At 44.1% G+C, this 17,657-nt stretch overlaps 1 protein-coding gene across 1 annotated transcript; it reads left to right on the forward strand.

The window, feature by feature from the left end:
- Positions 1-633: 633 nt before the first annotated feature.
- LOC135552580 (ras-related protein Rab-4B-like) lies at positions 634-17,550 on the forward strand. The gene is made up of 8 exons (XM_064984286.1): positions 634-820; positions 8,685-8,765; positions 9,412-9,526; positions 9,648-9,710; positions 10,772-10,926; positions 11,392-11,487; positions 14,976-15,152; positions 15,235-17,550. The coding sequence occupies exons 1-7, from the start codon at positions 640-642 to the stop codon at positions 15,089-15,091; spliced, it is 807 nt and encodes a 268-aa protein (XP_064840358.1). The 5' UTR covers positions 634-639; the 3' UTR covers positions 15,092-15,152; positions 15,235-17,550.
- Positions 17,551-17,657: the final 107 nt, after the last annotated feature.

Consider the following 17,657-nt stretch of genomic DNA (forward strand, 5'->3'; position numbering starts at 1 on the left):
GGAGTTTAGCTTTAAAACAGTTCAATTTTCCTGGGGGGAAAAAGCTTTCTTCAAAAGTTGCCAGCCCTGGCAACGGCTGCAGTGGAGTGAATCACTAATAATAATCGCTGTCCTAAGATGAAATTCTTGACCAATTTGTTAAGTGACTGGATTCAATATACTTTTCGCTACTCACCAAAATAAAGTGAAGAAAGCAATGGAAGACGGGTCAAGGGGGAGGGACCCTAAGAGAAGTGGTGTGAGTGGTAGATCTGTATCAGTACAGAGTGATAAACCAACAAGTGATATATGTTTCAGTAAGCTTTTTTTTTAGCATTTATAGCAATGGTTATCAACTGTACTGGAGGGATGGAATGTAAGTCGCAGAAAATTGAGGTTGAGGTGGCAGCTGCAGAGATGTATTTGGGTGTGTGAGACTTGACGTCAGAAGAGTTACAGGGTATGGTGGTAGGACTAAATAGTGGAGTATGGTGTTTCTTTCTTTATTTTGTATATTTAAAACAAATTGTGAGTGTAGTGTTAGATGGTAGTTCATATTTTATATATTTTTTTCAAGCAAAGTTATACTCCAGTCTAGTAGGTGGCGGTAATGCAACATTTATTGGATGCCAACCGCTTTTAAACCTCATCGAAGAATAAATGGTGTTGTTGGAGGAAGGAAAGGAAACGGTGTGGCGAAGTCAGAAATCTAAAACGAGGAGTAATTGCCACATTAGAAAACAACACCACACCCTTTACATACGGTACGAAGAAATAAACGAAGAAAAGCCAACTGAGTCCATCGTTTTTAAAGCGGGGGCCGACATGTCTGAAACATACGGTACGTTTAGTTAGCCTGTTAGCTAGCTGAAGATGGTGGATAAATGAAGATAGTTCACTCAGGCCGTTTACCATTGAACAAAAATAATCAGTTCCGGTCTACTTAACGGGGTGGGTATCCCATAGACGTATAGAATAGCAGCTGGTCTACTTAGTTAATTTCCACTAGGTATCTTGAAATCAACACTGTCTTGTGTCACCACTGTCTCGTAGCCAGAAGGAGTGGGTAGAGAGTAGCGGGGAGAGCTTCCTAAAATTGTCAAGAAATAGTTTTAGTACACAACATCGAGTCTATTGTATTGGTTTCACTCCAAGAGGGAGTTGTGTCCCAAAGTTAGTCAATAAGTAACTCCTTTTGAAATATTATCAACAAAACATTGGAATAGCTAATTTCGGTGGCTAGTTTACGGCAGTAAGTTTAGTTATAGCTAGAAGCTGTATTTGCAGTCCTTTGGCTTAATTTAACAGACCTCCTTTTGATTTAGCTAGTTAGTCATGTGCCCTTGGGATTGAAAAGTTAGAAGTGGTGGGGTTAGCTAATTTCTCAAGTGATGCATTTTTGCTAACGACCGGGCTCTCCAACCCTGTTCCCGGAGAGCCACCCTCTAGGTTTTCACTCCAACTCTTAACCAAGCGCACTTGGTTCTAATAATTCGTTGGTTGACCAACTTAATCCTGTTAGTTTTGAAGCGAAAACCGACTGGAGGGTAGCTCTCCAGGAACATGGTCGGAGAGCCCTGATCTGATATGCATTTGCAATGACACCCCAGCCCCAGGGTACAGATACCAGCATCCTCATCACCTTCATAACTAGCTTGCTATATGAGATCATGTCGGGAATTCATATAAACATTTCAAACAAGACTGTAACAATGTTTTGCATGTGACTTCCTCTGAACTTGAACAAAGATGTCTTTGAGTTACATGCACACACTAATGCGATTATTGTGGATAGTCATATTAATATAATAGCTAACGTTAGTTCGATTAAAACTATGACATGCTTTGCAAGAACAATTTCCATAATAATGCTGTTTTACACGGATACATCAGAAATCGGCTATTTTTTGGGGGAAGCATATTTGATTCTCGGTTCGAACACAGTTTGAATGTGAAAACTACTTCGAAGGCTACTTTCTAACTAACGTTATTGCTAAATTGTTCTGAACACACTTCACTCGCGGTAAAGAGGAAGGCTCGCGTGGCTGGTGCTAGCACTTTGCTCAGATCAAATACACCACTGGAACGCTGATTTAAGGTGTTTAATATGTCCTAATAATTTGAAAGATTGCTTAGAAAACCAGGTGTTTTAATCGTTTGTATGCTTACTTCGATTTGGACCGTACACCGATTTTAAGAGAAGTAGAGTAAGGTGTTTGCATGACTATTGCATAATCTGCCTACGGTCATAATCAGTTTAATATCAAATGATTAATGTGCATGTAAACATACTCATTATTAAGAGGTTTAAAAGGCTGACTGATTTTAAGAACTGTAGAAATCCCAAAACAAACGTCTTGTTTTTTGTGCTTGCATGTATAAGCTTGCTTGACTTGTCAGCTAGAATGGGGATTCTATTAATTCTATTCCACATTAATCTAATCTCCTGAATGTTAATTCTTCTCGTGTCACTTTTTAAACGACAATGTAACCTACATATTTTAAAATCCAATTCCATGGGGGCCAATCCAAGACCAATCCAAGACATTTACATTGGTGTGTTACTAACAAACAATCTTGTTGTTCTACTTTATTATTATATTATAAACACAAACACAACCCCGCTAAGCTGCACTGCTTCATAACACCCTGTTCGCTTAACCCGGATGCCAGCCGCACCAATGTGTAGGAGGAAACACCTTACAGCTGGCGACTGAAATCAGCTTGCATGCACCCGGCCCGCCAGAGTGCGATGGGACAATGACATCCCAGCCGGCCAAACCCTCCCCTAACCCGGACGATGCTGGGCCAATTGTGCATCTCTTCATGGGTCTCCCGGTCGCGCTGGCCGGTACCGAACCTGGATCTGTAGTGGTGCCTCCTGACACTGCAATGCAGTGCCTTAAACCGCTCTTGTTATTTTCACCAATGGAAAAAAATGCCGTTTTTATCTTCCTTTGACCATTGTCTTGGAATCTTTATGCCGAAAATATACATTTGAACCTTGTAAACATGCTTTGGACATGCTGTGTAGTGTAGCTAAGTGTTTTACTGTAGCCAGGCCTATTCATTTTCTTATGCTGTGGCAAATGGATTGGTTTTTGTTTATGTAACAACAGCACACCTTGGATACTCACTCCTCTCCTGTTGCAGCTTGCTCAACCCCCTGCTTGACACAAACACACACGTGTCTCTCCATCTGTGTCTCTCCATCTGTCTCCCTCACTCGATAATGATAGTCTCTCTTTTGCTCTCTCTCTCTGAAATGCTACACCAGCAGGTCAACATTAGGGGTGGAGTGCTCTGCACTAATGGTACATAGAGCACAGCTGTAATAGTCTTCATTGATTTACTCATGGGCTTTTTTTCCCCTTCTAAGTACTAGAAGGGATAAAGGAAAGGAGGGCAGAACAACAGTCACAGGGGAGACACGTGACTACACAAAGCAGACTAGCAGAAGCTGCATTCACTAATTCACGTTGGCTCTCAGTGAAGGATTGGGCCGACTGTGCTTTTTATTTTTTACCCGAACACAAAACGCATCACACAGTCTCTCGGTTAGGGGAATGGCTGTCTTAGTGTGTACACACACTGATGAAGCCCAGCACAGTAAGATAGTATATGGCTTGGCTCCAGAGGTAACACGGGTCTGATTCAGAGCAGGTGAAGAACAGGAGGATGTGTGTGTGTGTGATCAGGCTGTTATTCCTGCCAAATCCTGCCTGCTGTTTACTATAGCTTATACCCAACAAAATACTTGTGGCGTTATTATGGTGTAAATACAATGACTCAAATATTCCCTTCCGGGGTAAGGCCTAGACAGGCATTTCCATCAGTCACGTTCACACACAGGTTGTCTTTGATAAGTGTTTCTGTCGAGAAACAGAAAACAAGGTGTGATAAGGCCTCTAGTGGGTACCTACCTTGCCATGAATGTGTCCTCATGGTCATGTTGCTTGAGTAAACCACACACGCTAGTATAAATAGGTCATGGTTGATTTATGGGTTGGAGAATAGCTGGCTGCAGGAGAACTTAATGTGTTTTTAAATGTCACAGAAGAACAAAGGAGCAATCTCATCCCCAGCTCTTTCCTTTTCATCAGTGGGAGTCGAGTCATTTACTCGAGTTACAATATTGACTATTTGACTGGCCTGCTTTGTAGCCAAGCTGATTAGCCTACTAGCAGCAGAGCGGTCAACAGCACAGTCTGCAAATCAATCAGAAAGTTGAGGTGAAGAGTCAGGCACTGACAGTTGGAAACGTAATTGAAATACAGTACCAGTCAAAAGTTTGGACACACCTACTCATTCGAGTGGTTTTCTTAATTTTTTATTTTTTTTTACATTGTAGAGTAATAGTGAAGACATAAACTATGAAATAACACATGGAATCATGTAGTAACCAAAAAAGTGTTAAATCAAAATATATTTGAGATTCTTCAAATAGCCACCCTTTTCCTTGATGACAGCTTTGCACACTCTTGGCATTCTCTCAACCAGCTTCACCTGGAATACTTTTACAAAAGTCTTGAAGGAGTTCCCACATGCTGAGCACTTGTTGGCTGCTTTTCCTTCACTCTGCGGTCCAACTCATCCCAAACCATCTCAATTGGGTTGAGGTCGGGTTATTGTGGAGGCCAGGTCATCTGATGCAGCACTCCATCACTCTCCTTCTTGGTCAAATAGCCCTTACATAGCCTGGAGGTGTGTTGGGCCATTGTCCTGTGGAAAAACTAAATGATTGTCCCACTAAGCACAAACCAGATGGGATGGCGTATCGCTGCAGAATGCTGTGGTAGCCATGCCTTTAAATTCTAACAAAATCACCCACAATGTCCCCAACAAACCACCATCACACCTCCACAATGCTTCACGGTGAAAACCACACATGCGGAGATAATCCGTTCACCTACTCTGCATCTCAGAAAAACACAGCGGTTGGAACCAAAAATCTCACATTTGGACTCATCAGACCAAAGGACAGAATTCCACTGGTCAAATGTCCATTGCTCTTGTTTCTTGGCCTAAGCGAGTCTCTTCTTCTTATTGTTGTCCTTTAGTAGTGGTTTCTTTACAGCAATCTGAGGTGCAGATATTCTAAAGAACATATCCTCTGCAGCAGTGGTAACTCTGGGTATTCCTTTCCTGTGGCAGTCCTCATGAGAGGCAGTTTCATCATAGCGCTTGATGGTTTTTGTGAATGCACTTCAAGAAACATTCCAAAGTTCTTGAGATGTTCTGCATTGACTGACCTTCACGTCTTAATGTAATGATGGACTGTTGTTTTTCTTTGCTTATTTGAGCTGTTCTTGCCATAATATGGATTTGGTCTTCTACCGAACAGGTAGAAGGTTATCTTCTGTATACCAACCCTACCACGTCACAACACAACTGACTAGCTCAAATGCATTAAGAAGGAAAGAAATTCCACAAATGTACTTTTTAACAAGGCACACCTTTTAATTGAAATGCATTCTAGGGAACTACCTCATGAAGCTGGTTGAGAGAATGCCAGGAGTCTGCAAAACTGTCATCAAGGCAAAGGGTGGCTACTTTGAAGAATCTCAAATATATTTTGATTTGTTTAACACTTGTTTGTTGGTTACTACATGATTCCGTATGCGTTATTTCAGAGTTTTGATGTATTCACTATTATTCTACAACATTCAAATAAAAACCCTGGAATGAGTAGGTGTGTCTAAACTTTTGACTGGTATTGTAATCTCCCAGTAAATGCAACAACTAGCCTTAACTCAGTGAGGGGCCTGAGTGTTTTTCCTGCAGCTTGACTCACGTGTGTGTGTGTGGGGGGAGACTTGTGCATCCTTCACTCTATACTACTGCTGCCCCTTTCCACACACAGCCAGCCTCTCCCTCTTCAATTCCCCATTGTTCCCTGTACGGCTTGGTGGAACCCTGGCCTACGCATGCAAATGGCCCCTGACCTCTGACTTATCTGTGGTCACGGCACAAAGGCCGTCTTTGGACCGCTCTGTGTCCCACACGTCAAGGCCCCAGCCAGACGGTCATGTGCGTAGGATGGGTCAAGTACCAGGCCCGGTCCAACACACCACTAGATCTGTGCAGCTGCCCCAGTGTAACCCATCTGTGTTGTGCAGATGTACTCGGCCCCGGTCGGCTATACATAGGACTGTTTGTGAATAGACCGCCTCCGTTCTTATACACTTGCCGCCATGTAGCCAGCTCAGTGTTTCCCCTAGGATCTTTTTCAGGCAGTTGTGGTGCAGTTAGCGGGGAAGGGGCAGCAGAGACAAAATGTTGCTGTTTTTAAAGCACGTTTTCTACAGTTCTACACGTTTCTGCCATGTTTTATGCTGTGTTATGCTATCTGAGTGACTCAAACATGGTAACAAAATCAATGGGGGCCCCCATGCCCATGACATTTGAGGTATTTTAGATTTTAGGTCGTCTAGGTTTTATTTCAGTGGTTGTTAGTTCTCAAAGATGATCTTATAAAACTTTTATATATATAGTTGAAGTCGGAAGTTTATATACACTTAGTTTGGCGTCATTAAAGCTCGTTTTTCAACCACTCCACAAATTTCTTGTTAACAAACTATAGTTTTGGCAAGTCAGTCAGGACATCTACTTTGCATGACAAGTATTTGTTCCAACAATTGTTTACAGATAGATTATTTCACCTATAATTCACTGTATCCCAATTCCAGTGTGTCAGAAGTTTACATACACTAACTTGACTGTGCCTTTGTCATGGCTTTAGAAGCTTCTGATAGGCTAATTGATGTCAATTGGAGGTGTACCTGTGGATGTATTTCAAGGCCTACCTTCAAACTCAGTGCCTCTTTGCTTGACATCATGGAATAATCTAAAGAAATCAGCCAAGACCTCAGAAAAAAATTGTAGACCTCCACAAGTCTGGTTCATCCTCGGGAGCAATTTCCAAATGCCTGAATGTACCATGCTCATCTGTACAAACATATAGTACGCAAGTATAAACGCCATGGGACCACGCAGCCATCTTACCGCTCAGGAAGAATATGCATTCTGTCTCCTAGAGATGAACGTACTTCAGTGCGAAAAGTGGAAATCAATCCCAGAGCAACAGCAAAGGACCCTGTGAAGATGTTGGAGGAAACCGGTACAGAAGTATCTATATCCACAGTAAAACAAGTCCTATATCGACATAACCTGAAAGACCGCTCAGCAAGGAAGAAGCCACAGCTCCAAAACCGCCATAAAAAAAACAGACTACGGTTTGCAACTGCACATGGGGACAAAGATCATACTTTTTGGAGAAATGTCTTCTGGTCTGATGAAACAAAAATAGAACTGTTTGGCCATAATGACCATCGTTATGTTTGGAGGAAAAAGGGGGAGGCTTGCAAGCCGAAGAACACCATCCCAACCGTGAAGCACGGGGATGGCAACATCATGTTGTGGAGGTGCTTTGCTGCAGGAGGGACTGGTGCACTTCACAAAATAGATGGCATTATGAGAAGGGAAAATTATGTGGATATATTGAAGCAACATCTCAAGACATCAGTAAGGTGGTTAAAGCTTGGTCACAAATGGACAATAACCCCAAGCATACTTGTTGTGGCAAAATGGCTTAAGGACAACAAAGTGAAGGTATTGGAGTGGCCTTCACAAAGCCCTGAACTCAATCCTATAGAAAATTTGTGGGCAGAACTGAAAAAGCGTGTGTGAGCAAGGAAGCCTACAAACCTGACTCAGTTACACCAGCTCTGTCAGGAGGAATGGGCCAAAATTCACCCAACTTATTGTAGGAAGCTTGTGGAAGGCTACCAGAAACGTTTGACCCAAATAAATAAAAGCTGAAATAATTCATTCTCTCTAGACATTCATATCATTCACATTCATAAAATAAAGTTGGGATCCTAACTGACCTAAGACAGGGAATTTTTTTCTAGGATTAAATGTCAGGAATTATAAACTTTTTTTTTTTGCCAAACTGTATTTGGCTAAGGTGTATGTAAACTTCTGACTTCAACTGTATAGACGGTCAGGGAGAGTGTTTTTAAATTATTATTTAAAAAAACAAAACATGTTTTTGTGGTAGCCATGATTTGAATATAGGGGAAACACTGCATCTGAATGTCAGTGCAACACTCAGGCTAGTTGCATGGAGCTCACCTAGCTAGGAGCCTGTCTGTCTAGTCAAGGGTTGCGCTGCAACATTGAGTCATCGAGCCCTTTGGTCAGATTGGTGAGGGTGGTATGAGGTCAGAGGCTGGGAGACTGTTTTGGCAGGGCTCCTGGATGCTATCGCTGTCACTCAGTGTACTCTGAGACGAGCCACACCGTACAGATAAGCTTGGCTCTTTATTGGGGGAAATCAGGAGCAGTTCCAAAGCCTGAGGAGACAGACCGGATGATACAACTCAATCTCTCTCATAGCGAGGAGTGATGTCCTATGGGATTACACCTCTCAGTGGTCGACAACACATCCTCTCTCATTGTTAATTTAGGCGTCTCTTTTACCTCCATCCTTTTAACAAGCCGCTTTGCAAAGTAGCATCAATGTTAACATGCCGTCACACTCGCACGCAGGGTAGTGATTAGCCAGCTAATTTGGGACCGTTGGCAACTCGGTGACAGTGAGCAGCTCACGATCACAGGACGACTTAAGGATTGGTCTCAAGTTCAACTGTTAGAGCCGCTGGCGTTGTATTGATTTCTGTCCACGCTCTCTCTCATTTCAGACTTCCTGTTTAAGTTCCTGGTCATTGGAAGTGCTGGGGCAGGGAAATCTTGCCTCCTGCACCAGTTCATTGAGACCAAGTGTAAGTAGTACCGATGCTGGTCGCCCCCTGTCCTGCAAATACACAACACCCACATGCATTGTTTATGTACAATAATATAGAAACGTTACAAGTATCTCTGCACACTGACACACACACATGCTCGCTCGCTCATGTAGCGGATGTCCACACACACTGATGTGCAAATGAGATAAAGACCTCTAACTCCCAGTCCTGTCAGTAGCTTGAGAGAAGGGCTTTGACTGCGTTAATCTCTGGACCTGGGAGAGGCAGTAGCTCTTTAACCCTCTGGTATGCTGATGAGGCTTCCGAAGAGGCTTCTGACGCGAACTGTTCTGGTCTTTTAAACAAGCACAACGCACCAGCACAATATAGATCAGCTCTGGGAATTAACCAGGAAATGTTTCTGTGAAGTCTTGGCAACTTAGGCCTAATAACTAGGCAGTCACACCTACTCTTTAGACAAGCATTTCACTACACTAGCATTAACATCTGCTAACCATGTGTATGTGACAAATACATTTGATTTGAGGCTGTTTTTCACAAAGCAGCCATCTGTAAAAACAGACATTTTAATAAAGGATGAGACATAAACAAACAGTGCGGTGATGTTTGTGGCTTCTCTCTCAATTTTTGTATTTTATTTTATTGGTCTCTGCCTGTGCAGTCAAGCAGGACTCCAACCACACCATCGGGGTCGAGTTTGGGTCCAGGGTGGTCAACGTCGGGGGTAAAACGGTTAAACTACAGATCTGGGACACAGCCGGACAGGAGCGCTTCAGGTAAAGATCTCCCATTGGTTACCCTGAGTGCCATTACCGCTGACCCGTCCTCTCATTGGTTGACAGATTGTATTCTGGTTCTGTGATTGGTTAACAGTGCTTTCTGTCTGCCCTCTCCCAGGTCTGTGACTCGTAGCTACTACCGCGGAGCGGCAGGGGCGCTGCTCGTCTATGACATCACAAGGTAGGTGAACCAATGAACGTCGCACTGATTTTACTGGTCACACACACGCATACACGCACGCACGCATACACGCACACACGCACACCCACACACGCATGCACACACACCCAGGCATGGGAGTTAGCATAGAGCACGGAGAGACTGACTAGAGATGTTGAATTTCAACAGGCCTATGGAGAGTCTGTCAGGAGCACTTAGACACTCTGAGTCAGAGATGGAGACATTTGTATGGCAGCACCAAGCCAAGAGTTTTTATTTAATAAGCCCAGAGTTGCCATGGCACTGCCTGTCTCATAATCAAGATGGAGTGAATGGTGTCCTGTCAGGTGGGCTTTAATAAAGTTTGTGATGCAGAATGACAGGGCCTGTAATAAAAGTGTGTGATGCAGAATGACAGGGCCTGTAATAAAGTGGCGTCTCCAGACAGGAGGCAGGCAGCCCGGAAAGCAAAACTCCATTAGACAAGAGTGTCAACCGAGCGAGAGAGAAGAGAGCAGGGAGGGAGAGAATATGGGGAGAGGGAGAGAATATGGGGAGAGGGAGAGATGGAAGCGTGTGGTGTGAGAGAGCTATGCTGAGGCAGAGGGGTCGTCATCGCTTACCTCTATGCTGACGTCATGGTTAAGCCGCCTCGCTGTGGGACATTAGTCGACACCCTTCTGCTCATTGTTTTCACATTGCCATGGACACCAGCATGCTGTCACCATGGTGATCGGGGACTTTGCAACAACAACAAAAAAGAGGTGTGACGTGGTATCGGACTCCATCTGTCCTTGAGGAGGGAAAAGGGGGGGTGACATATTTCTCTCATATTTCTCAAAAATAACATTAGTCCACAGAGAGAGGTTAAAGTGTTAGTTGAGAATATTAGCAGTTTTCAACTTATCATCCCCCCCTCCCCTTCATCCAAGTACTTCTTCTATTTGACCTCTGATGCTGTCATGAAAACACAATTCACAACTCTGCCTTTTCAAAAGTAACGTCCCATTCCCTATTGAACATGCCTTTCCCTAAGGAAACACGATTTGAATCAGTTCTCCCCTCCTGTGTCTTTCCTCTAGCCGGGAGACGTACAACGCCCTGACCGACTGGCTGACAGACGCGCGGACGCTGGCCAGCCCCAACATCGTCATCATCCTGTGCGGCAATAAGAAGGACCTGGACGCGGACCGAGAGGTCACCTTCCTCGAGGCGTCTCGCTTCGCACAGGAGAACGGTAACTGTCTTGTCTGTCCATCTCTCACCCTTCTCTCCTCTACTCAGGCCGTTTCCCTGGCTCTCATTTCACAACTGTCTCTCACCCTTTCTCTCACTGTCACTCTCACCCTTCTCTCCTCTACTCAGGCCGTTTCCCTGGCTCTCATTTCACAACTGTCTCTCACCCTTTCTCTCACCGTCACTCTCACCCTTCTCTCCTCTACTCAGGCCGTTTCCCTGGCTCTCATTTCACAACTGTCTCTCACCCTTTCTCTCACCGTCACTTTCACCCTTCTCTCCTCTACTCAGGCCGGTTCCCTGGCTCCCATTTCACAACTCTCTCACCCTTTCTCTCACCCTTTTCCGCACTCCATCGCTCCCCTTTTTAGTCAACTCTAATCTCAGGTAGTTGTAATTTCCACAAGTTTTTAAACCTGTATTAGTTTAATTGGGATTAGAGTATCGAGTTGACTGACTGTTACAGAACTGATGTTCCTGGAGACTAGCGCTCTGACAGGGGAGAATGTGGAGGAGGCCTTCCTCAAAACCGCCCGTACCATCCTCAACAAGATAGAGTCAGGTAAACAAACAGTTTACTTATGAGGTGTGTTTGTGCTAAAAATGTGTTTCTGTTTGATTTTCAATCTTACTATCAAACAAGTTCAATGTGTATGGTTTTGGGATGTCTCATGTTGTTTACGCCTAGTGATATGTGTGTGCTCTGTGTGTCTTGGTCTGTCTTGATTTAACGTACACTGAAGAAAAATATAAACTCAACCATTTCATTTTTTTTACTGAGCTACAGTTCATATAAGGACATCAGTCAATTGAAATAAATTCATTAATCTATGGATTTCGCTTGACTGGGAATACAGATATGCATCTGTTGGTCGCAGATACCTTAAAAAATATATATAATTGGGGTGTGGATCAGAAAACCAGTCAGTATCTGGTGTTACCACCATTTGCCTCATGCAGCGCGACACATCTCCTTCACATAGAGTTGATCAGGCTGTTGATTGTGGAATGTTGTCCCACTCATCTTCAATGGATGTGCGAAGTTGATGGATATTGGCGAGAACTGGAACACGCTGTCGATCCAGAGCATCCCAAACATGCTCAATGGGTGACATATCTGCTGAGTATGCAGGCCATGGAAGAAATTGGATATTTTCAGCTTCCAGGAATTGTGTACAGATACATGGGGCCTCAGCATTATCATGCTGAAACTTGAGGTATTTTAGCATGAAGATGATATCCCAGTCTGTAATCCCCACATGTTTTAAGATGACTACAATCATCCCTGTTCTTAAGAACTCTAAGGCTTCCTGCCACAATGACTCCCTCCTAGTAGCACTCACTTCAGTAATCATGAAGGTCTTTGGATGGCTGGTTATGGCATACATTAATTCCACCATCCCAGACACCCTGGCCGAGACCCACTCCAATTTCCATACTGCCCCAACAGATCCATAGATTGTACATCCTCAATTGCTCTCCACACTGCCTTCGCCCACCTAGATAAGAGGAATACCTAGGCGAGAATGATGTTCATTGGCTACAGATCAGCTTTCAACACTATTGTCACCTCCATGCTCGTCACCGAACTTAGGACTCGGGGGTCTGAACACCTCCCTCCGCAACTGAATCCTGGACTTCCTGACGGGCCGACCCCAGGTGGTGATGGTAGGCAACATCACCTCTGCCACGCTGACCCTCAACACAGGTGCCCCACGGGTATGTGCTTAGTCCCCTCCTGTACTGCCTGTTCACCCACGACTGCGTGGCCACACAACACCACCATCAAGTTTGCTGAAGACACTATGGGGATAGGCCTGATCACCGGCGACAATGAGTCAGCCTACAGGGAGGATGTCAGTGACCTGGCAGTGTGGTGCCAGAGCAACAAATTCTCCCTCAATGTCAGTAATACCACCTGATCGTGGACTACAGGAAACGAGGAGGCGAGTTTAGCATGTGGGCCCTCCAATCCTCAAAGTTCTACAGCTGTACCATTGAGAGCATCTTGACTGGCTGCATCACTGCCTGGTGTGGCAATAGCACCGCCCTCGATCGCATGGCGCTAAAGAGGATGGTGTGGACAACCGAGTACATCACTGGGGCTCCCTGCCAACCAGGACCTCTATATCAGGTGGTGTGGAAAGAAGGCCCTGAAAATCGTTAGACTCCAACCACCCAAGCCCATACGCTATTCTCTCTGCTTCCGCACGGCAAGCGGAATCCGGTGCATTAAGTCTGGCACCAACAGGTTCTTGAACAGCTTCCATCGCCAAGCAATAAGAATGATAAATCGATAAGCTAAGACCATCTGAGTTAACCTTGTATCTTTTATTGACCTATTTTTATATTTTCTCTATGCGCACTCGCAGGGCCCTACACACTCATAATATGCACATACATTTATACTGACTCTACACCCACTCACAAACAAGCTGCTGCTTCTCTATTTATCTTACATCCTGTTGCTTAGTCACCTTACTTACCCCTATTAAATACAGTGCATTTAGAAAGTATTCAGACCTTGACTTTTTCCACATTTTGTTACATTACAGCCTTCTAAAATGGATTAAATAGTTTTTTCCCCCTCACAATACCCCATAATGACAAAGCAAAAACATTATTTCATTTTTTTGCAAATTTAATAAAAAAACATTTTTAACTGAAATATCACATTTACAAAAGTATTGAGACCCTTTACTCTACTTTGCCGAAACACCTTTGGCAGCGATTACAGCCTCTAGTCTTCTTTGGTATGGCGATATAAGCTTGGCACACCTATGTTTGGGGAGTTTCTCCCATTTTTCTCTGCAGATTCTCTCAAGCTCTGTCAGGTTGGATTGGGAGTGTCACTGCACAGCTATGTTTAGGTCTCTCCAGAAATGCTCTGGTTGTGCCACTCATTCAGAGACTTGTCCACAAGCCACTCCTGTGTAGTCTTGGCTGTGTGCTTAGGGACGTTGTCCTGATGGAAGGTGAACCTTTGCCCCCAGTCTGAGGTCTGAAGCAGGTTTTCATCAAGGATCTCGCTGTACTTTTCTCCGTTCATCTTTCCCTCGATCCTGACTAGTCTCCCAGTCCCTGACGCTGAAAAACATCCCCACAGCATGATGCACCAAGCTTCACCGTAGGGGGATGGTGCCAGGTTTCCTCCGCTTGGCATTCAGGCCAAAGAGTTCAATCTTGGTTTCATCAGACCAGAGTGTCCTTTAGGTGCCTTTTGGCAAACTCCAAGCGGGCTGTTATGTACCTTTTTACTGAAGAGTGGCTTCCGTCTGGCCACTACCATAAAGGCCTGATTGGTGGAGTGCTGCAGAAATGGTTGTCCTTCTGAAAGGTTCTCCCATCTCCACACAGGAACTCTGGAGCCATGTCAGAGTGACCATCGGGTTCTTGGTCACCTCCCTGACCAAGGCCCTTCTCCCCCCCGATTGCTCACTGGCTGGGTAGCCAGCTCTAGTCTTGGTGGTTCCAAACTTCTTTAATTTAAGAATGATGGAGGCCACTGTGTTCTTGGGGACCTTCAATGTTTTGGTAGCCTTCCCCAGATCTATGCTTCGACACAATCCTGTCTTGGAGCTCTACAAACAATTCCTTCGACCTTATGGCTTGGTTTAGACAGGTGTGTGTCTTTCCAAATTATGTCCAATCAATTGAATTTACTACATGTGGACTCCAATCAAGTTGTAGAAACATCTCAAGTATGATCAATGGAAACAGGATGCACCTGAGCTCAATTTTGGACTCTCATAGCAAAGGGTCTGAATTATTATGTAAATAATAATGTCTAAACCTTTTTTCACTTATATAATCCATTTTAGAATAAGGCTGTAACAAACTAAATATGGAAAAAGTCAAGGGGTCTTAATACTTTCCGAAGTCACTGTATGTGTGTTCACATCCAGACTGTATCACATCCGGCTGTGATTGGGAGTCCCATAGGGCACCGTTGTAAATAAGAATTTGTTCTTACCCTGTTACCACCCTTACCCTGTTATTTTACCAGGTTAAATAAAGGTAAAAAAAAAAAATGCGCCTTGCCTCTGTCAGGTGAGTTGGACCCAGAACGGATGGGTTCAGGTATCCAGTATGGAGATTCTTCTCTGAGGCAGCTGAGACAGCCCAGAGGTACCACCGCACAGACCAAGCAGCAGTGTAACTGCTAGGGGCCGGACCTCACCCTCACTCTTCAGCCCCACTCCCACATGCACAGGACGTGCCCTAAAGGTCAGTAGACTGCCATGCTTCGATTAAATGTGTCTTTCGAGAATAATTGATCAAAATCTATTAACATTTCTCTCCCTCTCAGCTCGAGGTGTTTTGGGATGTGCAGGACTCTTCCCCTTATCCCTTCTGAAACCACTTACACACGTACAGCATACCTTGACCAGTCGCCATGGAGATGACCTGCAACTCCTGACCATTGGTAAGAGACTATACTTCCTGCCAAGGAGGTTACCCAGGCTCCTGAGTCCTAGGCTGGGAAACCCTGTGGTGTGAACTGTGCTGGGAACATAAGAAGAAGAGTCCATATCTGGGATGACTGTCAGGGTCAGGGGTTATGTGTAGGGGATTTCCTGTTTTTACCCTCCCTTTGTGGTTTTTATCAACACACACACACACACACACAGAGTACACACACCACCTGTAACAAAGTCCATGAAGGATGAAATGCAAAACAAACTTCCTCATTCATACGCAGCCTGTTAGACTGCACTGTCAGGTTGCTTGATGACTGAAGTTCTTATGTTTTACCCATCACAGCGGGAGCACTCTCCATTCGTATGTTTTTATGAGCTGATTTTGATCCTTTGTTTGCACTGTACTTCTTATCAAGCCTGCTTGTTCACCTTCTGATAACCAGGCAAACCTAAGTCTCCCCAACCCGAGCTTGACTGCTCTGCAACCCCGAAAAGAGCCATTTACCCACAACACCCAAGCATGAGCAGATATTGGGTCAGTTGTGAATGCTTCCTCAATTATTGTCCGACCCATTTCCCTTGATTCTTCTCCCGGCTTCAGATGTACATTTGTAATTGATTCCACCGGTCTAAATGTTACCACATGTAACTCGACCTCGGGCATAAATGGTATTGATTCTAATCTAATGGACAACTTGTCCAAGGTTTGTTTTCAATTCATGCAATTTATCAAGTGGAGTACTGGCCTTACAGGAACATTTCTTGACATTGTAGATGTATACTGTCCCCCCCTCCCAGTCCACATGTTTCCGATCAGTCATTTCTAGCACCCCCCCCAAATGGAAATCGATTCACTCCATGAGGCAATCAGAAAGGCCTGCGGGTCATGTCCAAAGCACAATGGTGAGTAAGGTTTCAGTTCAGTCTTTTCTTATGGTTTTCCAAAGGACCCCTTGTTATTCCCCATTATCAGCTGCATATCTAATGTTACTGCTTGCCTTTGCGTTGTAAAATGCTACACTCTTGTCTCGTTCTCCGGCTCTATCGCGCCCCTGGGGGGGTTATCTGTGAGAATTGTACCCCCATCTTGGCCCTCTTCATTTCTCTGCTGCTCTGAGTTCACATGTAAAGACCAGTCACCGGGAGCTAGACTGGTTACAGTGTCACTAGTGGGAAATATTCCGGTTACAGGGCCAGGCGGCTGTCTAAGATTCAACTGCACTTTTTGTTTTTACATGTGTTACACATGAAGTCTTGCCTCTTCCACCTATCATTTTCTGTCTGTCATATAGAATCGGATTATGAAACATTTAGAATTTCAGGCCCCATGTACCCTTACCTAATTCCTAAGCAATGCTACTGTTTGCACTCCACTAAGAGCAGGTTGTTACACTGAACCAGCATAGAGAAGATGGCTATCAAAATGCCACTGTGACATCATCCTGAGAAAGAATGGTCCCATTTTGTGTTTAAAAAAAAAAAGGTCTGCTTTATTTTTGTTTCTCTTTTGCAAGTGCCACTTTTTTTTATTGAGATTGTTTATATACTGTATCCATAGAATTGTAAGATTTGTATTGATTGAAAAATATACTGTAATAAAAAGAGCAATTGGAAGTTAGTCATTCTTTACTGAAGAACAACTGAGGGTTTTGTCCTTTCTCTCCAAGTGTTGACTGACCTGCCAGCCAGCTGTTCTATTTTCCCTCTCCAGGGTTGTAGTAAAATGATTCCCTCTGCAATTTTATGTTGACCCATTTGTCTGCTGCTGTTGTAGGGACGATGTAACACTAGGGAGATTTACTGTGACTTCCTGAGCCCGTGTTTGTGTGCAGACCACAGACTGACCGCAAATCAGTCAGTCGGGTCTCACGACAGTAGTGTTGCACTCCATGCTGCTTGACCCTAATACCATTGAACCCAGGTCTCAATAATGCTGAGTATTCTATTGGCTGCATCGTAAGAACTTAAATCTTTGGGCCATCAGCCTATTATTAACTTTGTCTGTCCTTAACGTCTCCTGTCCTTTCTCCACTCGGAATGGAGCAGAAACTCAGTTGTTGCTTAGTAACCAATGTGATGGAATCATTTTAAGAACTACTGTACATCTGAATAATCTATGCTGTAAATAATATTTGTTTGTCTATTGGATTGTTTTTGGCAGGGAAGGTTTGCTTGTTCACTTTAAAGGTTCTATTCGAAATCAACTTGGCTTTTTTAAATGTGGATTTTTATTTGCGGATCATGTCTTTTAAAATATTTGCACACGCGTTCATTGTTTCAACCTGGTTGCCTATCCGCCATGGAGACAGTA

Source organism: Oncorhynchus masou, chromosome 13, assembly GCF_036934945.1.
Source record: "Oncorhynchus masou masou isolate Uvic2021 chromosome 13, UVic_Omas_1.1, whole genome shotgun sequence".
Classification (NCBI taxonomy): domain Eukaryota; kingdom Metazoa; phylum Chordata; class Actinopteri; order Salmoniformes; family Salmonidae; genus Oncorhynchus; species Oncorhynchus masou.